We start from the raw sequence: 25,924 nt of genomic DNA, 5'->3' as shown, positions 1-25,924 counted from the left end.
AGCCTGGAAATGAGTTGTATATTATGATGTAAATCATAACTGCCTCACAAATTCCGTTTTATATAGGCCGTCAGTTGTTGTTATTTGCTGCTAGATAGAATTATAGATATGAAGTAGAGACACTAAGAGCTTTTACTTGCCTGAGGGGGGCAAGATGGGGAAAAAGGTGAGAAAGGCAAACAAAGGAATGCGATATGTCTCAAACAAACAAACCTGAAAAAGGAACATAGAAAAGTATTTTGCTTTCTTTTGTGAGCCTTTTGCTTTTTTGAGATCTTGTTCAATTTTCTTTTCTTCTTTCTTATATTTTTAATAAACCCTCTGTAACCCTCTTTTTGCAAACTGTAGCAAGCCAATGGTGTCTCATCCCATTTTAATAATGTATGTATGACACACTTTAGACCCTCAAAGCATATTGGGCTAGCTTAAGCCTTGACAGAAAAAGATCTGTAACACTGTAATTGTAACTTGTAACAAAAGAATTGCAAACCCGTGACAAAAAGTGGACAAAATGTAGCAACTAGCATCTAGCTTAAAGGGGAATTCCACTATTTAGAGTAGAGTTTAGTGAAACAATAAGTCACAATCATGTGGTTGTTCCGATGCCACTTCACAGCAAGGCATCACCTGTGTGGCATTTTATTTAAACCAATTAAATCTGGGGAAAGAAGGAGGCACAGATAAAGCTTTATGTAAAAATGAGTATTAAAACTATACAATCTCACACATACAGACTCCCAGAAACACGTGTTTAAGTGCAAACACACTAGACAGGTCAGTAGTAGATTCTAGACTAGGCGGTAGTTTCTACCCAAAAGCTCCAGTATCCTCTTAGCTTTGTCCTTACTGAGGGCAGCGCCTGGATCCCTCAGGAGATTCACTTGAGCGACCTTACACACGGTCACGGTCTGATACAGCCGGGTCCGATTCACATGCAGGACCCACTGCGGCTCCATGTGGAAGGCCACAGTCACGTGATCCCACACATAATGTATTGGGGGTCCAAGTCTGCTCCCATACACTGTTCCATCCTTCCTATCCACTTGAAACATGTGGTAATGGGTGCCTGATGGAGCCTGACAGCTCCATGACATCTGGCCTTGAAAGTACCCGCACACCTCTTCATCACCACGAGGCAGCCGAGGATAATAATGTTTATAGTGGTCAATGTATCGTGGATGCACCAAAACGGAGTACATAATCTCCTGCTTGTAGATCTTTGTGCCCAAAACACGAAAAACTGGGGCACTATTACAACAGAACTGGGAGGCGTAATGAGAAAGAAGCTCCCTTAGAGAAAAGGTGAAGCAGAAGTTGCCATAACGAGACTCGCTCTGGAAGGCAGGCGAGGTGGTGAAATCCTTCAGGAAACCTTCCTGCTGGTTCCAACCATCTGGGTATATATAGTCTAGGAAATTGTCCTCAGCTTCAGCAATGTTGTTGTCAGTCACCGACAGGCTAAACCACAGGAAGTTGTTTTTCCCATAGTGCGCAATCCGGAAGCCGCCATCCGTAAAGATGCCCTGAAGTCCACTTTCATCTGTCACATGCATCACATCGGGGACATAAAAGACCACAGGTTGCGGATACGAGGGGGTGTATCTCATACGCAGGTAGTGGTTGTCCAACTGTGGATCCATTTTCATCTCCCATAAGCTCACATGCTCACCTATACAGCATGTTTCCTTGTAGCCTCTGGAATTTGTATACGTTCTCCACTCTCTAAAAAAAAGGAAGCGCACATAGACTTTACTTTCCATTTATAGTGCATTTCATATATATATATATATATATATATATATATATATATATATATATATATATATATATATATATATATATATATATATATATATGAATGTATATAAAGCTCTGGAAAAAAAATAAGAGACCACTTCAGTTTCTGAATCAGTTTAAAATCTCTGATTTTGCTATGTATATGTTTATGTTTGAGTAAAATGAACAGTGTTGTTTTATTCTATAAACTACAGACAACATTTCTCCCAAATTCCAAACAAAAATTTTGTCATTTAAAGCGTTTATTTGCAGATAATAAGAAATGGCTAAAACAACAAAAAAGATGCAGAGCTTTCAGACCTCATATTTATCCAATAATATTTGGTGGAATAACCCTGGTTTTTGTTCACAGTTTTATGTATCTTGGCATGTTCTCCTCCACCAGTCTTACACACTGCTTTTGGATAACTTTATGCCTTTTCTCCTGGTGCACAAATTCAAGCAGTTCAGCTTGGTTTGATGGCTTGTGATCATCCATCTTCCTCTTGATTATATAATTTTCAAGTGTTTTTTCTCCTACTTCCACTTTTACTTCACTACATATTTTGGATGAGTTTAATTTTTCATGTGCTGCAGCGTTACTCATTACAGTTATAAAACTATTGGGAATCATTCCAAACCCACATCACTAAAGCCAGAGCAGTAGATGCTCTGCACTGTCACCGAGTTTAATAAATCCGCTCATCAGTGAGCGAATCAAGTAATGAAGCTGTAAGAATATGGAGGAGTTTTGCCTCACTATGTTCATTGTTCATTGATTAAAGGGTTCATCTGTGTGTTACTAAATCAGCATTTAACTTAATCAGTATGTTATTCAAGCATTTAGCATGATTCATGATGATTCACGTTGTGTCTTAGAATGTACGTATATTGTGTCTTTGAACTCAACGCACAAGGTCTGGTTTTTCTTGCAACTCAGCATGATTTATTCCACAGGCAGGGCCGCCGCTCTGCATACGCAGACAACGCAGCCAGCGTTAGGCCTCAACCATTTTGCAGTTGCAGGGAGCCAAATTGACTGAGAATGAAATGTGTTGAAATTATGACATTATTAAATTAAAAACCCAATGTGAATTATTTATGATACGCTCATCTTTTTTGTCTTTAAACATTGCATGGGGCACTCTACTCTACTACTAAAGCGGCACGTTATTATTTTTGTACATAATATAATGCCCCCACCCCTACTGCCTGAAATGGCACGGCTCGGTTTGCTCTGTTGGTTGTTGCCAGATGTGACATTTTCCAGTCAAATAAATAATCAAAAAATGCATGGAGGCGCTAAATCTTGCGCATGTTTAACCATTTTTAAAGTGTATGTGGCCATTCTATACAAAAACTTGTCCAGTGCAATATTTGTGTAAGTTAAAAACTTAAAATAAAATAAACAAATAGGATGAACAATCGTAACTTATCTGGCAACCTTAGTCCTAACTAAAGTAGCAACGCTACTTGAGTTTGGCAGGAGATAAGTTCACCGCGCGAAGTTGCTACTAAATGGTAATTCAACTATGAAGCGACGGTTTGAGTCTGGAGCTGAGAAGAAGAAAAATAAGCAGAAAGATGAGGCCCATGCATCCCTTTCTGGTGAGTAACTTCGATGATAAAGGTTTAAATAGTTTTGATTACTTCATGTTCAGTGGTGTTGCCACGTTGGCTTTGCTGATTTGGTAGCTTTAAACGCTTAACTAGAAACTAATCTGGGTATTGCAAGGCACGTGGCACGTTTGCAAATAGTAGTAGTGTAGTTTGAAGATTTTTAGTGTCTTTAATAAAAAAATAATAAACAGAGTAGCCTACCTATTGACTAATGCCGTCAGTGCACTATCCAAATGGTCTGTATGACAGCAGGATCAGACAGCTCTATAGATTTTGACAGGCTGATATAAATACACCACGAATATAAACGATAATTTCATAACCTTTAAGGCTGGCTTGTGTAAATGACGTGTCCACTGCTTAAAATAGACATGCATCGTTTCATTTATTATTTATACATTATAAATAGTACTCTTGTGCTGTTCTTCACTGTTATTGGCCTTACTTATAACGTTGTAAATATTCACAGTTACATGTGTAATTTTAATAAATAGTAAAATTTTGCGTAAACCTTTTGTGTTTGTGTGTGTGTGTGTGTTTTTTTTTTTTTTTTTTTTTTGGGGGGGGGGCCTCCCTGACCAGTTATGCTTAGGGCCTCCAAAACCTTAGCAGCGGCCCTGTCCACAGGTGTCCAGAGATACTGTGTTTTTTTTCCAGCGGAACCAAGAGTAACCTATAGTATGATAAGGTTGGGGTGACCGAGTTCTCAGCTGATGTATAGGATGAATAACTTCTTAGGTGCCAGGATCCGGTGTGGTGTGAGGAGCCTCCTCACACCCCATTGGACTAAGGCCAGGCGAATGCCTGTATTTATGAAACTCCACTGTCTAGGAAGGAGTTGTTGAGTTGGGCGGGGGATGAGCTTCTCCCCGGTGGGACTAGATAGCGGGAAGTCCTGGTCAGACAGCCGAGAACTCTGGAAACTTCAATTTTCTCTCACCTTTGAGGTTTTCCTCTTACTTTTCACCTTTTTAATTTCAATTCATTTTAATCATCTTTTTACTCATTTTTGATGTATCCAAAAAACTGTTTTGCTCAGAATATTCTTTGAATAAAATCTGACGGAACTACAATTTTTGGACTGGATCTCCTTTTCTTCTTAATGACGTACCATGCCAGATACATCAGAATTCGAACAGTAGATCAATAATCTTTCAAAGATTGTATTGTATTGTATTGTATTGTATCACACAATAAATTGAATCTCACCATAAAAAAACGCATTCGCTATTTCTCCCCTTTGGTATAAATCAGCTATTCTTTCTTTTTTGTGCTTTATTTTAACATATATATTTATCAACAAATGCAATTTTAAAAGAGATAACATATTTCTTTAAAAGTGGAAATGGTTAATATATAGATATATTTATTGGAAGGGCTGTCTTAAGGCCTTTTTAAGCTCTAGTTTGGATTTCTGCAAACTTACTGCATGTCGTCCTGCTATCTCACCCCATGAGGGCCTGCTTTTATTCATATTGTACTTGTTTTTTATGTTACATTTTAGATTAACATCAACACTTATAATTTTTATGGCATTTTAGGCACCAAGCTAGTCGGTTTTCCAAATGAATCATAGCCTCGTTTGCTCAGCTGAGCCGGGTTAAATGCAAATCACGCATCGCTTGGAACATCTGTTTCTTATTTTATTAGCTGCAAAATCAGAACAATGTTTTTTTTATTATTAATATTATTTTTATTTTTGTATTTAAATTTGTTGCTGATACTTAAAACACATGCATCTCCAAAATGGAAATTTTATCTTAATTTTAAATCTTGGAATTTTATTCCAATTCATTTTGAAGCATTTCCTGTTGGTCCATGCATCATCAAGATTTTGACACAATATAAAAAAATCACCTTCTGATAATGTTAAAAAAAATCAAAGATAGCTTAAATAGAGATTTTGCACAGAATAGTGTGAATATATTTAACAATATGCATTCCCTATATGCACTATATGCAGTTAACTATATGCATTCCCTTATATTCTACACTGAATATTTTGGTAGTTTAAGTTTTTACAAAAAAGTCAACTAACTATAATGCTAGTTAATCAGGAAATGAAAGTACTATTTTTCTACTGTTAATTTAGTAATCTATTATGAATCTCTGTGAGATTTAGACACTAAAATCAACATTCTATATAAGGGAAGAAAAAGTCAATAAATAGGCTACACAGTAAAATACACAACGTGAACCCTCTGAGTGTCTTAACACAGACATTCACCGTGAACAAAAAAAAATGGCTAAGAAATTAGAGCAAATCAAACCTATCGGAACTGCGTCTGTGGCCTAAAACTGAAAGTCTAAAATAACGGAAATTAGAAGTACAGACTACAGAACTCTGTACACTATTCTGAACCAAAAAGTTAGGAATTTTTTACATTGCTAAGCTAAATTATATGCTCAGTTTTATACAATCCCTATGTATGTTGACTATATTTTTTGTAATGTTGGGTTTGTTTACCTTGCCATGATCTCCTCTGGTTGTCTCTACAGCAGTGAGTCGATGGAAATCCCCCCAACAAATACAGCAGTGCCAATACGAGCGAGCCTGCAGCTAACAGCAGCCAGTGTGAGCCTCGCTCTAGTACTGCCTTTCTGCCTCTGGGCGTTAACGATCACATACCAGACCATAAAACACACACACACACACACACAGAGTAAATGTGTATAGCAGTTTCTGTTGGGTATTTCCACTGATTCACAGCCACGGTTAATCAGAACTCTACCAGAGAGGTTGGTAATAATTGGTAACAGCTTATATAATTATTATATAATTATATAAAAAATTAAGTCTCACTTGATTCATATTTTTCCGGATTTCCCCTTGTGATAAACATTCTTAATTCTGGGAAAATTCTGGGAATCCAAGCCATAAGCATTTTACTTTCATTTATCTCTAGCTGAAAATCTGTCCGGTCTCTCCGAGAACAGTTAGTAGTTGATTTCAGACATTCTAAACCAGATAGCATAAAGAATTGACAAATGTTTGGCTGAAGTCAAGTCAAGTTAAGTCATACCTGTCAAGTTTTAGATTTAAAAATAAGAGATATTTTCCTCTGTCCGCTTAAAGTCGTCCCACCAGCCCTACGAAGGTTCAGTACCCCTTACATTTTAAGACGGGTTTACAAAAAAATCTAAAATAACCACAAGTGAACCACTTACACACTACAATTAGATGATCAGAATCTGAAATGTTGTGGACATTCCTACATACATGTCATTCTTTTAATACAGCCAAATTACCCTTTTCTAGATATTTAAAAAAAGTTAAGATTTCATGTCTTTTTTGCCATAAATGCACTCTTTTATATTATATATGTTTTATTTATTTAATGGATTTAAAATTGAACAAAGGGTGCACAAATTCTGCAAAATGACTGTTGGTGACCTAAAAATAGTATTATGAGCTTTTACTAAAAGGACATGGACCAGATATATTCCATCAGTAAAAATTAGTCCTAATGGGTCTACACAATTAATAATTTTTAATTAATACTTCTTTCTTTTGATCACTCCACCCCTGATCAGTTCAGTTCATTTCGGTCCTCTCCACATTTCTAGTTAAACTGAGTCACAATCTGTAAATGTAAAGGTTTAATCTGTGTGTTTTATTTCGGAGTATTTTTAAGCAGCTATCAGAAAAATCTCATCACAGTTTCTATGATTAGACTACCGTTACCTTTCTTTTAGAACAATCTCTGAATATGCAGATCTGTTTTAACATCAGCTGCTCCGACTAGCTGCCTGAACTCACAGCGACGGGGGGCTTCCCCACACTGACCCTCCTTTGTAAGCTGATTGGCTGTTTCTCCTGAAAGGCGGGACTTTCTCCTTGAACCGGCTCCACGATTGGTTAAAAGACACAGCGGGGTCAGTGCCCTGTCTCCTCAATAATATATATTTTTTAATTCTAATATAATACGGGAGATTTACGGGAAAATACTAATACGGGAGGGCGGCGGGAAAGAGGAGTTAAATACGGTAGTTTCCCGGACAAAATGGGAGACTTGACAGGTATGAGTTAAGTTAAGTCAAGTCAAGTAGTTTTATTGTCAATACTGCCAGTGCTGGACTGATAATCTGGCGTACCGGGCAAATGTCCGGTGGGCCGACAGTCCTCAGTGGCCGATGCTGATTTTTTTCCCCCCTTTTTTTCTAAGAGACCGGCCCACAAGTTAGAGGGGGTCTCTCTCTCGCTCCCTCGCTCGCCTAATCGCGCACGCTCTCTCTCTCTCTGACTGTCTCTCTCTCCTTTTACTCGCTCTTTCCCTTTTTTCTCTGTCTCTCGCTCGCTCTCTCTCTATCTGACTGTCTCTCTCTCTTTTTCTCGCTCGCTCTCCTTCTCTTTCGTTCTCTCCCTCTCTAATGTAAGTGATTGACACCGCTAATATAATTACATTTTATCAATTTAAATCTGATATTTCTTAAAAAGAACACTAAAATGCATCCAGTAATAAGGAGAAAATATTTGTAATTAAAGTTATGCTGTTGTTTTTGTTTTTAATAAAGCGCCACAATCATGCTCATTGTTTGTTTGTTCTACCTAGATCAAAAGATCCTCTCATGATGAGAGCAGGAGAGAACCCTGGTATCAAGCATTTATTAAAAGAGCTTGAGCCCCGTTAAACATTCCATCCCCCCCAAAAACATGATTATAATAAAGTTAAATTTTTAATTTTAATTTTTAATGGTGAGGCTTGTGGGACCCTAAATTAGGATATTAGGGATCAATATATGTTATATTACTCATATATTAGTACAATTTGGCCATATATGAACGAGTTTATTGAGTTCAGTTAAAACTCTGTCTGCTCTTCCTCAGCAAGGCCCAGTCTGTACCAGGCACGCTGGGAACCGAGGGGGAGACAGTTATGAATATGATAAGGACTGGCCATAGTTGGAGAAGCGCCCAGGAAAGCTCTTCATAACTGCTGAGTCATACCAGGTGTCTAAAGGTGGTGCTTAAAGCCCCCACCTTTGTTCACCCAAATACTGTATAAAAGTGTGTGTATTACTCTGTGTTTTCAGAAGATCGGAGCTTCCTGACTGAAAGAACAATAAAAAGATCAACTTAGAACTTCAGAACGACCCGACTTCTCATTTCTTTAAAACTCGAGGCACCCGTCTGTTTTTATCTTCTTTCTTTTGAACTTAAAGCTTTTGTAGTGATGCATGACTAGATAAGTTTTAGAGCTCATTTAAGCTAGCCAGGTTAGAGCTCATTTTGAGCTAGCCCAGGCTTCCCTTTTTTTGGAGGCCTAGAAGAGTCGTGAAAATAACACACGACAGGCTATAAAGAATGCCCTGTTTGTAGCCTGATACAAATACATGTTATAGCTGTTTAAAGGAGGAAGCACCTTTAACCTGAAAAAATAGAATTAAACTGTTGTATCAGAGAAATTAAAAAAATACATATTAGAGATTATTTATATAAAAAAGATAAAAAATCAATTTAACTACACAGAGCAGACAAAAATGGCGGAGTTAATAATAGACAATAAACTTTTTATGTTTAATATGCTAATAATACATTACGCTTCTCTGTAACCCCACATACATAAATCACAAGTTGGCTGTGCTTCGCAAATTATGAGGGGCCGGTCTAAACCAAAAGTGCCAGGGCCGATTTTTGTCCCAGTCCAGCCCTGAATACTGCATATATACAGGACATACAGATAATTGAAATTGAAAGTATAAACAGAACTCGTATAAAACAGTATGCAAATGGTATAATAATAGCTTAAGGCTGGTAAAGTGAATGAGTGCATAAAGTTCTTAAAGTTCACAGTTTGGCAGCATTGTCTAAGACTCAGCATTGACCATGCAGAATAGATCCGAATGTGGTTTATACTCCACAATTAGAGAGTTGACACAAGCGACTTGGGCCTGAAAGAATATTTAAGGAGTTTTTACTTATTTTTGTATTATATTATATGTATTTTTATTTTTTTCGATTAAATAAATAATCAGTATTTTATCCTAATCAATATTTAGCATAATCAGTATATTACCCAGTATTACCATGGTCTCTGGTTAATTTTCTTCGAGTGATTCATATGTAGCAGTGGTTAAGGATCCATCTGTGCTGTGTATGCTTCAGCTGATAAGCTTCAAGGCCTTTTTGCTAGAAACAGTATAAGTTTCTGTGCATTTAATTAGTGTTTTTGTTGAAGTTTAACAGACAGAAATTCAAGGTGCCTGTTTCAATTAAAAAAAAGGCTGACTTAAGGGGCGAGCTGTCCTTGGTGGAACTATGGGTTGATTTCCGTTAGATACGGTTTAAACACTGGATAGAAGACAGTAGAGAGCTGTGGCTGGAGGGGAGATCAGTGGATTGCTGTCTGAGAGCATTGAAGGCCGGTAGCCCTGGCTAGGAGGAGCAGATTGTCTTATGTCCAGTTTAGGCAGAGGGTTCGATCTGATTATCTTGCACAGCCTAAACTTAGGAGCTTGAAATTTTCCTCTTTGGAATCTTTCATTTAGTTTTCTTTTTCAATGCATCCCAAAAACTCTGGACTGGGACTCATTTTTTATGTAGTATCACAAGATACACGTAATCGATCACAAGTGGACAAAAAATATTTTAGGTAGATTCACATATTGTACTTACCAACCATAAGGAATATAATCAAGAGGAAGATATATGATCACGAAAACAGGGTCATTCCAGCTAATATTGATTTCTGAACTTTATGAATATGAACTTGTTTTCTTTACATTATTTGAGGTCTGAAAGCTCTGCATATTTTTTTTATTATTTCAGCCATTTCTTATTTTCTGCAAATAAATGCTCTAAATTAGAATATTTTTATTTGGAATTTGGGAGAAATGTTTTCTTTAGTTTATAGAATAAAACAACAATGTTCATTTTACTCAAACATATACCTATAAATAGCAAAATCAGATAAACTGATTCAGAAACTGAACTGGGGTGGGTTTCCCGAAAACGATCAATCTTAGCGAATAACGAACGAACTAACGAATGACGTGTGTAAAGAACGAGCCAGTTCTGCGAGTGTTTCCCAAAGAGCTTCGCAACGTGAAAATTAACGAACGAGGTTAAAGAACGTCTTTGTTGACTCCTCCCCCAAAACAGCGTACTCAATCGATCCACAAATATCGATTCAACACTGCCAATATGCAGTATTTATTCACTATTACACCATAAAAACGTAGAAATGTGTTGTAATTAACAACATTATACTCCTAAAGATACATATGACTAAATAAATACTCGAAAATCCAATCTATTTTAAAACATTAAACTTATTTTTTACATTTTTAAAACTATTATTGTTGATATATATTATATTAATAGATAGTATACTAATATTATTAATAGTAATATTGATAGTAATATTAATTTATTATTATTAATATTATAAAAATAATATAATAATACATATACGTATGTTCCTGTGTGTGTTTGTGTGTGTGTGTGTGTGTGTATATATATATATATATATATATATATATATATATATATATATATATATATATATATATATATTACATTTTAAACCAACAGAAATATGTTTTGTACTTTATACTGTGAAGCTCCAGCTCATCCTAAATCACCATCTCAGTTGGGTTAATGTCAGGGGATTGTCAAGGCCATGCACCTTTTTGTCTACTAATTCCATTTGCGTCAATTAGTTTTCATGGTTTTAATATTAATCGACAATGTAAAAAAAAAAAAAAAACATGGAGTGAGACGTGTCCAACTTTTGACTGATATTTGCGAGCTGACACACCCCAGAGTAATTAATGTCAAGACTTCTGTCATCGCTAATCTGGATTTTAATAATTTACTCGTGGGTTTGATTGGCCAATTCCAATATGCCCAGTTAGACTACAAGCCACAGTTGGCATAATAATATAATATAATATAATATAATATAACTTATTCACTCACTTACTCACTCGTCAACCGCTTTATCCGTTAAGGGTCGCGGGGGGTGGGGGGGTGGGGGGGCTGGGGTGCTTGGTGGCTGGAGTCAGCTGGCATCTGGCTGAAGGCAGTATACACCCTGGACAGGATGCCAATCCATCACAGGGCAGACAGACACAGACAGACACACAGACGCATTCACTCACACACTCACACCTAAGGGGCAATTTTTATCCGACATCTAATTAGCCTGAACTAATTTCTTTGGACTGTGGGAGAAAACCGGAGGACCCGCAGACACGGGAAATAAAATAAAATAATATAATATAATATAATATAATATAATATAATATAATATAATATAATATAATATAATATAATATAATATAATATAATATAATATAGTAATATAATTTATTATAATTAATAGTAATATAATATAATATAATAATATTAATAATTATATAGTAATATAATTGATTATATAATTAATAGTAATATAATATAATTGCTTCAAACACGGAAATTATAATTTTTCTTCCTCAACATTGGTGGTCCCTGGTGTTTAAGGTGCTGAACTGCAAGTAGAGATCCCCTAAAGAAGCTCGTTAAAAATAACGACTGGGTCAGGGCACTCGTTAATCTGCGAGCGAGTTTACGTAGTACTTTAGTTACGTACGGGTTTGGGAAACACTCTTTAATTAACGATCAATCTTAAGTACGAGTTAACGAAGTTCTTAGCGTTACGAAGCTTTCGGGAAACCCACCCCTGATCTCTTTTTTCAGAGCTGTGTATACAGAATGAGTGAAAAAATCAACATGGTAGTATCAACAGATGTTTTGTATAATTGTAAGATGTTTAGGCATTTATACTGTCACTTTGTGTATTTGATTATACTGCAGTTAAATGGATGTAAATTATGCTACATCCTTTCCTTCTAAAGTCAGAAAAGCTGGTAACATAATATAATAAAAGAGATTTTTCTATTACTCTGTGGCATTTCAAAGCAGTTTGAATATGGGAGTGTGTGTGAGTGAAGGTCAGGTTGAATGCATTTCTTTCACAGAAGCCAGTTAGGAGATAAAACTTTGAGGAGGGGTGAAAAACATTGGATATAATCCAAATTCTCAGCACACTTTATACTGAAATTACAGCAGAAGTTACTGCCAACTCTCTCCCTTTGGCTTTAGATGACTTGCAGCACTATACTGCACTACCAAAAGCACACTAAATTTCTCTCACTGAACAACACAAAACAGTAAATCAGGTATATAGACTACAAACCAAATAGCCATACTACTTTATATTTAGTAAATTCAATGATGTTTTCTTAATACAAATATATTATATTAAATTGGTTGTCACTGTGCCTGCTTCACATGTTACTTTCTAAATTGTAACTTTCCCTTCTACAAATAACAGCTTTATTGAATCAATATAATTAATGTCTTTTTTTAAGAGGTAAAATTTACATTGAGCCAAATCGAGATGAGTCTGTTGGTCTGGCCCCCAAAACAGTCCCCTTGAGATGATTAAATGCCAACCTCTGTGCTTCAAGCTCTAAAACAACTGGGCCGGTTTCACCAGGTGTGCAAATGTTTAAACTTAAGCTAGTTGTAACATCAGTAATTTTTTTATGCATTTTATGCTTAACAGCTAGTACAGTATTCTTCAGGAATGACAGTTTTAACTTTACTTCTTTATTTCTTTAGCTTAAAAAAGTAAATATTTTGGTCATCTGACCAATAAAATCAATGTGCTCAGTTGTACACTTTGATATTGATGACTATTCCAAACCTTGGCAAAGTGATTATAACTATTTTAATTTGGAATGGTCTGAAAATAGCTTCAAATGAAATGTATGTGTTTAGGCACAGGCTTCATCATTTAGATATGTTTTTGATCTGTTTTTCACCATGGTTTATGGTTATCACTAAACATTCTTAATTTGCTGTATATGTTTAGAGTTAAAATTACCCTCAATTGACTGCAAGTTGAATTTAATTAAACCACTTTTTCATACTGTTACACAAAACAAAAACAAAATCAGATTTCATGATGAATTGACCAATTTTACATTTACATTAACTTTGTAACTAAGCAGGAAAAATAATCTGTAACGAAAAAAAAAACTATATATACCATTTGTTTTGGTCATGTAAAAGCAACAACATGTACTTCTGTGTGTGAGATAGATGTTACTATTGCAGCCAGGTCTGAAAAGGACAGTTTGAATCTAACTAGTAGGTTAGGACTAAAGGGCTTAGTAGAGACTTTACACACTTAACTTAAAGGGGCAATAAACACCCTGATTTTAGCTGCCTCCACCCTCAGCTCAAATATTTAAAAAAGCTAAACAATGGGAGTATTTTGGGAGGGGCTCTGGGTGATGTATGGGTTTAGGAGCGGGGCAGGAGGGAGAGCTGATTGGGCTGAACAGTGTGCCTCTTTTAGTGGTTAGATGAAGATGGTTGGACATCACCAGGGTAGAAGTAATATTAATCGTCCACCTACCAAAATACATAGATACATTATCATCGCCTATAGCACAGTAAAACCTGAGAGAGCGCTGCAGAGACGGAAATTACCGCAATAAAGCAATTTTTTAAAGTTAGAAAATGTTTATAAAAAATTAAGCAGGACTGGTAAGTTTCATTAATTCAAAGGAACACATTTCAGATATTAATAGAAAAAGTATGGTTTAGAGTTTAGTGCCTCTTTAAAAAAAAAGCTGGTTCAACCCAGGCCAGCATCTTTTACTGGGCTATGGATGATCTCCCTCTCCCATGCGCACTCTATTAAGGTATAAAATAATATGCTTTCTCCTCGAATTACCATACATACTTTTTATTTGTCTTCTAATGGTTATTTGATTACACTTGATTCTCATGGCATGTAAAAGCAGCCTAGAAGCTTTTTTAGAGAATACAGAATACTGGAATGAACACACTGTACTTTGCATATCATCGCTGTCCAATGAAAAACACTTATCTCCAAAACAGCAACTTTACAGGAGAGAGAAAAAACCTTGTAAACTAATGGAAGTCAATGTATGAGTTTATTTCAGTTCATTTTAAAGAGATTCTGTTGGTCCGTTCATCAAGAAATTTCGGTACAGTTTAAGGGACAGTTTGTCTGTAGTAATGCAGTTATGTAGTAAACAAAAAATTGTCAAAAATGGAGAGTGAATGAAGTGTTTTTCATATTATATTGATATTAACGAGTAAATATACTTCACGCCTCTTTTGTATATCAGTTAGACTTTTAAACCTTTGTTAAAGAAGCGAGAGAGGGGAGACAGCCAGTCAACTGCCCTTTTACACTCCTATTTACACTGATAACACATCACTGAACCCAGACTGACCCAAACACTTTTACCACTTTAAAGACTCACTATAACTCTCACTGATCAAAAGCTGGGAACCAGCAGCTGATGAAAGCTTACACAAGGTAATTAGAGAGATAATTATCAGGACCCATAGAAGCTCGGAGACTCACAAGGTTTTTATCACAGAAGCATTTGCATTTGAATGTGTTTTACCTGGATAAAGTGTTCCTCAGTCTGGAGGGAAATCTTTTGTAGACGGTTCTATGCAGCACTATTTTAAAAATGCATCTTTATAGCACCAGAAATAGTTCCACCATGGTTTATGGTTATCACTAAACATTCTTAATATGTTTAGAGTTAAAATGACCCTTAATTGACTGCAAGTTGAATTTAATTAAACCACTTTTTCACAGTGTTACACAAACCATTTCTATCAGATTTCATGATGAATTAACCAATATAAGTGATATTTTAAATTTACGTTAACTTTGTAGCAGGAAAAATAATATGTAAAGAAAAAAATATTGGTGTTTATAAAAAAAATTAAGCAGAACTGGCTGAGAAGAACATGCCAAGATGCATGTAAGCATTAAAAAAGGTGTGATTATTCCACCAAATACTGATTTCTGAACTCTTAAAACTTTTTCTTTTCATTATTTAAGATCTAAAAGCTCTGCATGTTTTTTCTTATTTTAGCCATTTCTCATTTTCTGCAAATAAATGAAAGAGATATGTAGAGTAGGACTAGGTCTGCCAAAGCTAAAAATCATTTCGGAAAAAAAAACACAAATTCTAATCAAAATCTTTTATTTTCAAGGCCACAAACTGAGTTTACAGGCCTGTTTCACATAGCTGATGAGAGCAAAGCCAATAATAAAAGGGGTGTTTCTCAAAATCAAGAATAGGAAGTTCTTAGAAAGAACGTACCTGAGAAGTTAATTACGCTGAAAAAAGGAACTCAACACCTACAACAAGAACACAGCAAATATTGAGAATATTACAGAATAAACAGTCACTGTTTTTATCAAATGAACTAAGATTTCAAAATTTTACTTCCTATTTCTCTAATTAAAAAACAGAACCAAGAGCACCATTTATTTGAAATAGAAGAACTTAAAACATATATTTGTGGGTCTGAACAGGATCTTTTGCATCCTCGTGGGCATCCTTTTTGGGGCAGAGCAGGGACACATACAGGAACTTCTTAACTGTTCTTGGTCCATCAAGCTGCCGGCACTCAAAGGGAGCAAAATTGGCCCTGATCCCTCTGGGTGGGTAGATGGCGCTCTCTCCCCACATCACTCGTGTGGTGATGTCTGCAGCACAGGGCGTCTGTGAGCTGATGTATCGGAACCGAGTTGCTGCGCTTCCTCCAAACGCACCGGCTGCTCAGCAATACTGCATCAGCAGCAGCTTGAAAAGAAGCGGTGGCTGACTTCACATGTATCGGAGGAGGCATGTGCTAGTCTTCACCCTCCTGGTGTGTTGGGGCATTACTAGAGATAGGGGGAGTCCTAGTGAGTGGGTTGGGTAATTGGCCGTGTAAATTCAGAAGAAAAAGGGGAAAAAAAATAGAAATGAAATTATATATATAAAAAAAATGTTCTTGGTAAATATGTTCTTGAGTATTGGAATGCAACTCAGGCAAGAACAAAGAATGAGCATCCATGGGTTAATACACCATCAGCACTGTTGTTATTGGGGTATTGAGGCTTAAAACTCACATCTTATAAAATGTTCTTTGCTAAGTCTTGGCATTGCACCCTGACAGAGGCTCAGGTGGCTACGCAGACTCTCTTGGTCAAACTGGAAGATCCTGCCCTGTGGGACGTGGAAGGCCACTGCCACATGACCCCACGCATAGTTCCAACGCCTCTTCTTAGGAATTTTGTACGCATGCATGTATTGACTCAGCCTAAAAGCATGAGTCTCGCTCATGCCCTCTGCTCTCCACAGTATGTTCCCGTTTTGGTACGAACACACGGCATTGGCTCGAGGCCCTTGCAGAGGTGGGTATGTCCCAAAGTCGTTTTGGTCATCCGGACCATGAACCACTATGGAGTACATGACCTCCTGCTTGTAGAGGACCGTCTCAAAGATGCGCATCTGTGGTTCTTGTCCCATGCAGAACTGTTCCTTGTAACGGGCCAGCAGGTCCATCAGGGAGAAGGTGAAGCGAAAGTTCCCCATCCTGGAGGACTTCCTAAAAGCCGGAGAGGTGGTGAACTTGTGCAGGAAAGGTTTAACGGCCTCTGTGTTGTTGTACTCAAGGTAACGTCTTTCAGCACCTTTGATGTCATCCTTTGATATGGCTAAGCTCCACCACACCAGTCTCCTGTCAGAAGTGACTTCAGATCCAGGTTTTTTAAATCCACCATCCTTCATGATGGCCTGGTAGTTGCTGTAGCATGTATCATGCCTCAGATTAGCCACACAGAACTCAACCAGTTCAGGTGATTTTGGAATACGTTGATGCTTGTTTAGGTACTCGTTGTTTGCCATTTCTCGAAGTTCATGAAATGGCAAATGCTCCCTTGGGAAAAACACTTCAGTACAATTTCGCTCATTCTGACGTTCCATCCTGAGGTGGTCTGTTTTGGATGGGCAGATGAAAATAAAGGGAAAAAATTAATACAGACAAGCATTGACGTTACTATTCTTTTTTTAATCATTTTATTGTTCATGTAAGCCTTTGTTCTGGTACATTAAAAGCAGTAGTATATCTTAGTTGGGAGGGGGCAAAATAAAAATACAAATAAAATGTATGAGTGTCTAGCAATTGCCCCTCCCTGCACTGTCTAATATATTTATTCTAAAAAATAAACAGTGGTCTGGTAGGGTTGTTTGATTTTATCACTCACTACATTTTAAACAGTATTTTATACCTAAAGAAATCCTCAAAATACCATGCTATGTATCCCCTTTAATTTAACAGGATGTAGTCAGCTCTAGGGGTTAAAAGAGGAAACAAACAAAAATAAAAAAGAATAGATTACGTTTTGTGCCAAAGAAAAGAACAGAACAAACTAAACCTAAACTATCTAAATCATAAACTAACCTAAACAAAAATACAAAAGTGGCATCTGCCCCTTACCTAGTGTGTATCTACAAAAAAAAGACTGTGGTGTATAAATGTAAATGGGCCCAACTAGCTATCCACCAAATAGAGGCTACTGAGATAGAGGCTACTGCATATACCAAGCAGTTCCTTTTATCCATCATGCGATTGCGTTTCCCAACACTCCTCCAAACATACACCTGCAGCGCCAAAGCTGTGTCCTTTTTCCATTTTTTTTTATAAAAAAAAAAATGTACAATAGTTATAAAATGTAACATTTTAAAACGAACTCTGCCCAAAAGGGGCATCGATATTGATATTTGCTATTGTTCTCAGGGCATGGTGGATTATTGAGGGCTGAGAGGCATACATTGGTAATATGTCTAAATCTACTACATATGTCTTTGAAAAAAGTTTACCTCAGCTGCAGCCTAGGCTTTAAAACATAGCTCATACCATTTGTGCAAGAAAGAAGCATTGAAACGTAATGGAAAGCTAATTTGGGGTTACATTGATTTGGTTTAAACACACTCATTATTCATGTTTAGATGGAAAACATAACTTATCTCTTTCAACTGAACCCAACAGCTGCTCTAAACTCTTTTTGCAGTGTAATCAGGCAACGGTCATGTTTTTGGCACTGTTTTGGTTACTTCCTATTTCTTGTGGGTTCTTTTGGGTACTTTTTGGTGGAAATTATGAAAAAGCGCATGAACCCACACTACACCAACACATTATTGATGCTATTAATGCTAACACGTTTCAATAAGGTTACATTCTTTATCAGTACTTACCAGAGAATGTCTCAACTAATTTTTAATTGACAGTAGTTAAGGCATTCATTGATTCATATAATTATTTTTTTTTATATTGTCTCAAATCAAGTTTACGTACAAACATAATTTAAATAAATATAAATGTCTTAACCAGTATAAAATTTTAATTAGATGAGTGATTAATTTTAACTACTTAGAACAATAATTATTCCAGTCATAAGTACTGTTAATTTCTGACCCTTATTGCAAAGAATAATCATATTAATATACATGACAAATGTTTAACCAATGCATGGTCTAATAATCATCATACTTAGAAGAAATCATAAGTTATGTATGAAAGAGAAATGAAAGTGAAATCAGACTGTTAAATAATAAAGGAAAGTTAATAAGCAGGTTGTAAATGCAGGCCTGGTTCTGTTTCTCCTCCGCAGGCACTGGTTCACATCCCTACAGTCATGGAGGTTATTCTGACATTTGGACGAGAAAGCAACTCTGTCTGAGAATAGAAGGGAGTTTCAGAAGGATGCAGCTGTATGAGGGAGTCCTATGTCCATGTGTGGTCAATGTTTTTAGATTAAGGCTGAGCGTAGGATAAATAACTCTAGAAGGATAAATAATAATGTATTTATAAGACATTGTAATTGTTCTCTGTTAATAATGTGTTGCATTTTGTGACTGAAGAGTATCCACATAAACTATAATTATGTTTCATTATGTCTTTAGAATGTGCATAGACACATACTGTATATACACTAGGGGTGTCACGATTCTCCAAATCCTCGATTCGATTTTCTTTTTTCTTTTTTTTTTTACAGCAGAGAGGCCTATGCCAGTTTTAGATTAGTCAATGGTCATTTATTGGTTTGATTCATCAAATTTACAATTTTTATTTCAAAAGGTGGGCTTGATATAAGTGATGCAAAGTGATACAAGTGATCTGTAATACACCACATTAGGCACTAATGGTCAAATTTAAATAATTTAATTAAGATATATATGTAATGCCATCTAGTGGCTTTTTTGGTAGCAGCAGTGTGCACTATTAAAACAGCAACTTAACAAAATAAATAATAAAAAAATACAGGAACAGTCATGTACAAAATTATAGAACAATTTGAGGCTTAACAAACTGAACTCTATCCTACTATAACATCCTTTATAAACATAAAAAAAATATCTTCAACAAAGATATATTATTAACTTTATCTGAGAGAAAGATGCTCTTTAAGGTACCAAAACTATTAACATATTTGAGGCTAGACAAAACAACTGTTATTTTTTATTTTCAAGTTTTTCTTTAAGAAGATGAGAATGTCCACAGTCTCTGGAGAAAGGACTGCTCTTTCAGCAGTCACAATGTCCGCGGCGTGTGCTGCGCCTTTTGCGTAGCGTGCTGCGCCATGCGTAGCTTAGAGGGAGGGATCGTCGATCCTCTTTTTGACTTCGATGCTCGAGACCATGACATAATTTCGATCGATTTCGATATAATATCGAAATCGTGCACCCCTAATATACACTAATTAATATGTTATTAACGAGTGATCATTAAAGTGAGGCCAGAACAGTCAGAAATCCAAACTTTAAGGTATGCCAAACACAAAAGGTATTTATTCTATACAAATAATGAATAAAATGAGTTGTATTTTAGTAAATATAGGTGAACTAATTCTCTGTAGGATGCATGATATTTTGTTAAGCAATTCATTTTGCACAAGCTGTATGTGGTGGCTAAAACCACAGTAGTGTATTTGTGATGACTGAATCCACAAGAGTGTATTCAGCATATATATTTACAGTAGTATGTGATACAGTAATGGATGTACAACTGGTCATAGATATGTAGGAACTGTCCAGTGAAAAAACAGGTACCTCCACACATTTTATAAGGAATTTTTATAGGAAAAAAAAATTCTGAACTTTCAATGGGACTCAATGTAAAAAAAAGTTTATTTCGGGTCATTTTGAGGTATTTCCTTTTATACAAAAAATGTTGGCACAGTGCAATTTATAATTATTTGGTAAACTATAAATCGCCAACAATAGAGATACTTGTTTTTAATTGGACAGTGACGATACGCTGTCACTGTATAATGACTGTACTGTTATATAAATGTATTCTCTGTTTTCTCTTTCTTATTGATAATATGTTAAACCTCCTTGTCATTTCTCTGTGTTTCGGGGTGTTAGAGAGGACTTCTGATCTAACAAAGAATATTCTCTTTATATTGACTAGACATTAACCGGACTGTGAACTCTTAATAACCTTGTGTGAAGAGACCATTTTCAAGGAAGTTGTCTTTTTTAGAATCCGAGACAACATTCACATATATTTTTATGATTTTTTGTAACATGGTAAATAACCCAAATAAACTGTAATTATGCATTAGAATAATTACAGTTTGCATTATGAATGCATTTTACGCATTAGTGCAGAAGTGAGTTATGGGATGTGCAAAATGAATGGCAGGAAATTAAACATTCAGCCATTTGAGAAAGAATACAGCTCTGGAAAAAATGAAGAGACCACTTCAGTTTCTGAATCAGTTTCTCTGATTGTGCTATTTATAGGTATATGTTTGAGTACAATAAACATTGTTGTTTTATTCTATAAACTACAGACAACATTTCTCCCAAGTTCCAAATACAAGTATTGTCATTTAGAGCTTTTATTTGGAGAAAATGAGAAATGGCTGAAATAACAAAAAAGGTGAAGAGCTTTCAGACCTCAAATAATGCAAAGAAAACAAGTTCATATTTATAAAGTTTTAAGAGTTCAGAAATCAGTATTTGGTGGAATAATCCTGTTTTTAATCACATATTTTATGCATCTTGGAATGCTCTCCTCCACCAGTCTTACACACTGCTTTTGATTAACTTTATGTCTATCCTGGTGCAAAAATGAAAGTAAAATCAAAGAAACTCACAATTTTTAAGTGGTCTATAATTTTTTTGCAGAGCTGTATATGCTTTATATTCCAAATTAAAATTCACCACAGAGATGAAATATTTCCTCCAGTCTGAGCTGATTGTTTGAGTTGAACAGGCCATGTGATTTTCCACTGATGCATTATTAGAATTTGACCAGGCTATAAACCTGAATGATGATTTTATTTGACAATATTTGAGTTTTTATTATTCCAGCACATTCAGAATGCCACCTTTAAGTGCAAGATATAAGCTGATGTTTACTGAGTCATATAGCAACCACAGTCCATTTAACACTGTATAAATTCCTTCAGAGCAACATAAGAGAGAAAAAAAATAATTTCAGTTGTTATTACATTACAGTTCAAGTACAATACAAAGCATTTACTCACCAAGTGAAGAGAATTATAGAGAAAATGAAGCCTCAGATCTCACTTTCAGACCCACTATCTGCTAAACCAGTGGATAAAAGCAACAAGAGTTAGTCATCTGTATACTGCACAGACATTGGTCCCTTCAAAACCAGTTTCTCCTCCCTTATTTCTGCTTTTTTAATGGCTCCTCCTCTGCTTCCTATGAGCTCTTGTCTTTTTTTAAATGTCTTATGCTGAATAATGTTTTATGTGAGGTACCCCCACCTCCCACACCAAACTTCTGCAGTTTGATGCCTCCTCATGCCGTGCCTGGAACACAGAGGCCTGCATTCCTTAGTAATTCATACTGATCGCACACAGAGAAAAGCACACGAGCACAAAATCAACTTTGCCCACTTCATCTGTTAATTATGAGACTTATAATCATATAGAGTACCAGTCAAAATGTGCAACAAAAATGTAATCTGCTCATTCAATGTTATATTATTTTTTCCTACATTGTAAATGAATACTAAAGTCATCCGGATTATAAAGGAACACATAAGGAATCATGTAGTAACTTAAAAAAGTGTAACACTGATGAACTTATCCTGTGCAACAGAAGAAACTTTTGCTCTTACTTTCCTAAGAGTGGTCCTGATGAGAGCCAGTTTCATCAGAACATTTTTGATGGTCTTAGGCACTTTAGAATATTTAATAAAAGTTTTTTCTTTACTTAGTTAAGTAATATAAATTAGAACATTACTCAAATAGAGCTGTTCACTGTATACCTGTAACTCTACCTCTTCACAACTTTACTACAACTGATGCTCTCAAACACATTAAGAGAAAAATAATTCAAGTAATTAACTCTTGACAAGTTCAGCACAGTTGTAAACTGAATGCCTGAAATTCCAGGTGACTCTACCTTATAAAACTGACTGAGAAAATTCAGCCAAGGTGTTCAAAGTTGTCATCTAAGCAAGAGGTTCTGACAATAAAGAATGAAAGAAATATAAAACATATTATTTTGTTTATTAAATAATTCCATATGCTTTTCTTCATAGTTTGGGGGACTTTAATATTAATCTACAGTGTAGAACGTTTTATAATAATAATGAAAATCCCCTAGACTACACCCTAACCTGTGGTTTCTTTATAAGAGAAAGGAAAGTGAAAATGAACTGTGCCATCACCACTCTGCCCTAGGGGCCTTTTCCCGCCTAAGTAACGGACTCAGCTCCACGCCTTTACACAGTGAAGATAAAGGGGCTGGATTGGCCAAGTTATTGCCAGTGGTTTAATCATTAATGGCTGTGTGTTGAGTTATTTTGTAGTTACAGTATATAGAGCAGAGCAAATTCACACTGTTATACAAGCTGTACAACAACAAAGCAAAATGTTTCCAAACAATGTTTTGACCCAATCTTTCAAATGTAAAAAGCTGGATTTTGCAAAAATTAATATTATTATTATTATTACTGTGAAAAAGTAATTTTACTTACTGGCACATTGTAATGTAGCTCAGAAAATAACCTAATGATACTTTAACTCTCATAACTTCAACTTTTTCACATTTTCTAAACAAATAATGATACAACAAATAAAGAGACCCATGTCAATTTACAAAAAGTGGCCCATTTTATCTGACTCCATCATAAACTGTGATTTCTTTATATTTATATTACTTTTTTGTATTCATTATATTCATTTATTAATTCTTTTTTGTTATTAAAATGTGTGGGGTGTCGAAGCGGCTTTTCAATTAGAAAAGACAAGATAGCCTGAAAAATACAGTAATAGTATGATGCAGCATACTCTGTCTGTCTGAAAGCATCTGCACCTGGGAAAACACTACGCTGACTTTAGACTTCTTCAAACCATCACTGATCATCAGTAAATTTTACTTTTCATTTGGAAATCAAGGAAGCAGAGTCTGGAGGAAGAGTGGAGAGACACACAGTCCAAGCTGCTTGAGGTCTAGTGTGAAGTTTCCACCAATCAGTGATGGTTTGGAGAGACATGTCATCTGCTGGTGTTGGTCCACTGTCAAGTCCAAAGTCAGTGCAGTGTTTTCTGCACTTTCTGCTGACAACTTTAATGGTGATGCGGATTTCATTTTCCAGCAGAACTTGGCACACTGCCCACACTGCCAAAAGTACCATTTGGTCTTATTTAATATTCAAAGTTTCTGAGACACTGATATTTGTTTTTTTTATTGGCTGTAAGCCATAATCATCAACAATAAAAAAATAAATGCGTAAAATAGATCACTCTGTGTGTAATACACCTATATGAGTTTCAACATGAGTTTTGAACTGAATTACTGAAATAAAGTAACTTTTCAATGATATTCTATTTTTTTAGCTGCACTAGTACTCCAGAACAAGCTTAAACAAAACGTATATGCAAAATTATAAAAGGAAAAACTTAAGAGTAAAAGCTTAAAAATGAAATGTTGAAGAATTTCTTATTATACCTGCAATATAAATGTCATCCTTTCATTACAGCTCCTGTGATTCTGGACCCCAACACGGCCAGCACACGATTTAAATTGTCTAAGGACCTGACCAGTTGTAGAACCCAGAGAGGGTTTTTTCAGGTGTTCTTGGCTCTGAAGGCTTTTCCTCTGGAGAGCACTGCTGGGAGGTCGATGTTTTTGACAGCACTGACTGGCTGGTGTGTATAACCTCCACTTCTACCCCAAGCACTGAGGGATCTGTTTGGAAGAGAGTTATGGGGATCTGGTTTAGGAAAGGTAAATATAAAGCATACTCCTCGACAAAATCACAGCCTTTGTGTCCAAAACCAACCGAAATTAAGAGACTGAGGGTAAAGCTTTACTGGGACTATAGAAAAGCCACAGTCGATTTCTTAGATCTTCGGTCTGCCACTGTACATTACAAAGATATACACCTGTCTTTCAAGAGAGTGTATCCATTTTTCCATATGACCTGTGTTGTAGAAATGAAAATGAAAGGTGGGTCAACACCCACCTCTCGTCCGGGGCACAACTGCCCTGCGTGTTCGTTTGATAGAGAGAGTCAGACAGGTGGAGTGAAGTTGAAAGCAAACCAAGTATTTATTACACAGAACTGGATCCAGGAGAACATACAAAGAAACGGTTATCAGCCGTCCCAGTATAAGTTCTGACCCCCCTCTAATCTGACTCCATGTTTATACCCCAAATGACGTGAAACCGGCTGATGAGGCGTTGCTAAAATCATCTCATGTTAGCATGCGTAATTTCACGTGTTAGTATTCAAGTTTCACAGGTCTGACCGGACCACTAGTGTTTGGCCTTGACTGTATCCAGCCGGACAGTGTGGTATTGTTTCAGGAATTGACTGGGTCCAGTCAGACAGTGTGATATTGTTTCAGTAATTAGACAGTGCCGCCCTCCCTATGTGCGCGCGTCCTCACGCTTTGGTAGGTGAAGAACGTTGCACGCACAGAGAGAAAGGCCGCACTGTTCGTCTCGAAGTCTCCTTTGTATCAATTCAGTTCATCCAGAGTGCACTAGCTGATGATTGATGGCTGTTAGTCAGAAACATGCAGTGAACGAAATGCCTCAAGCATAAGCTACAACGTCACACAATGGATTCCATATATTATATGTTAATGTGTTAGTAGCGCGTGGTTAGACCGCCATACAATAGGTCCTATGTGTTAGTAAACGCCTTATGTATCATGTGGGTTAATTTGTCATAATAAGGTCGGTGTTAGTCACATGCCTGATCAAACAGTGTTTTACTATATATGTAAAGAATATACTGTGATTATTGGTTAATCTTCTATATAAATGCGTGTAAAATACACTGTGAGTAAAAATGATCAAATACAATGTGAGTATTGGCTATGCATATAGAATACAAGGTTTCACACAATGATTATGTAATCATAGATACTAAGATAAGTAATCATAATTGAAAGATATTTGTCAATACACTCAAGGTAAAATAAACAGTTACTCTTCAATTCTCCCTTTTGACGTATCAACCAGATACGTCAACACATCGTAAATATGTTCAACACCTGTCAGTCGATTTTACCGGTTGAGAACTAGAAAGTTATGATTGATAAAAGTCAGTTTTCTGCAGAACTGTGGATTTGTAATATGTTTAGACATATACTATGCTAATTTCTTGTGCCATACATGTACATTTATATACATCTTTACCACGAAT

General features: G+C 36.1%; 2 protein-coding genes across 2 annotated transcripts; both read right to left on the bottom strand.

Moving 5' to 3' along the window:
- Nucleotides 1–594: 594 nt before the first annotated feature.
- On the bottom strand, nt 595–6,013 carry LOC103025292 (uncharacterized). Its single transcript, XM_007229445.4, has 2 exons — nt 5,864–6,013; nt 595–1,722 (listed from the first exon to the last, which is right to left on the bottom strand). The coding sequence occupies exons 1-2, from the start codon at nt 5,869–5,871 to the stop codon at nt 789–791; spliced, it is 942 nt and encodes a 313-aa protein (XP_007229507.3). The 5' UTR covers nt 5,872–6,013; the 3' UTR covers nt 595–788.
- Nucleotides 6,014–15,412: 9,399 nt separating this feature from the next.
- Nucleotides 15,413–21,913, bottom strand: si:ch211-197h24.8 (uncharacterized). Its single transcript, XM_007229444.3, has 2 exons — nt 21,777–21,913; nt 15,413–17,213 (listed from the first exon to the last, which is right to left on the bottom strand). The coding sequence occupies exon 2, from the start codon at nt 17,200–17,202 to the stop codon at nt 16,336–16,338; it is 867 nt and encodes a 288-aa protein (XP_007229506.3). The 5' UTR covers nt 17,203–17,213; nt 21,777–21,913; the 3' UTR covers nt 15,413–16,335.
- Between the last annotated feature and the right edge of the window lie 4,011 nt (nt 21,914–25,924).

The sequence above is a fragment of the Astyanax mexicanus genome, chromosome 1 (assembly GCF_023375975.1).
Source record: "Astyanax mexicanus isolate ESR-SI-001 chromosome 1, AstMex3_surface, whole genome shotgun sequence".
Classification (NCBI taxonomy): domain Eukaryota; kingdom Metazoa; phylum Chordata; class Actinopteri; order Characiformes; family Acestrorhamphidae; genus Astyanax; species Astyanax mexicanus.
Note: the sequence above shows the minus strand (reverse complement) of the source record. Positions and strands in the feature narration are given on the sequence as shown.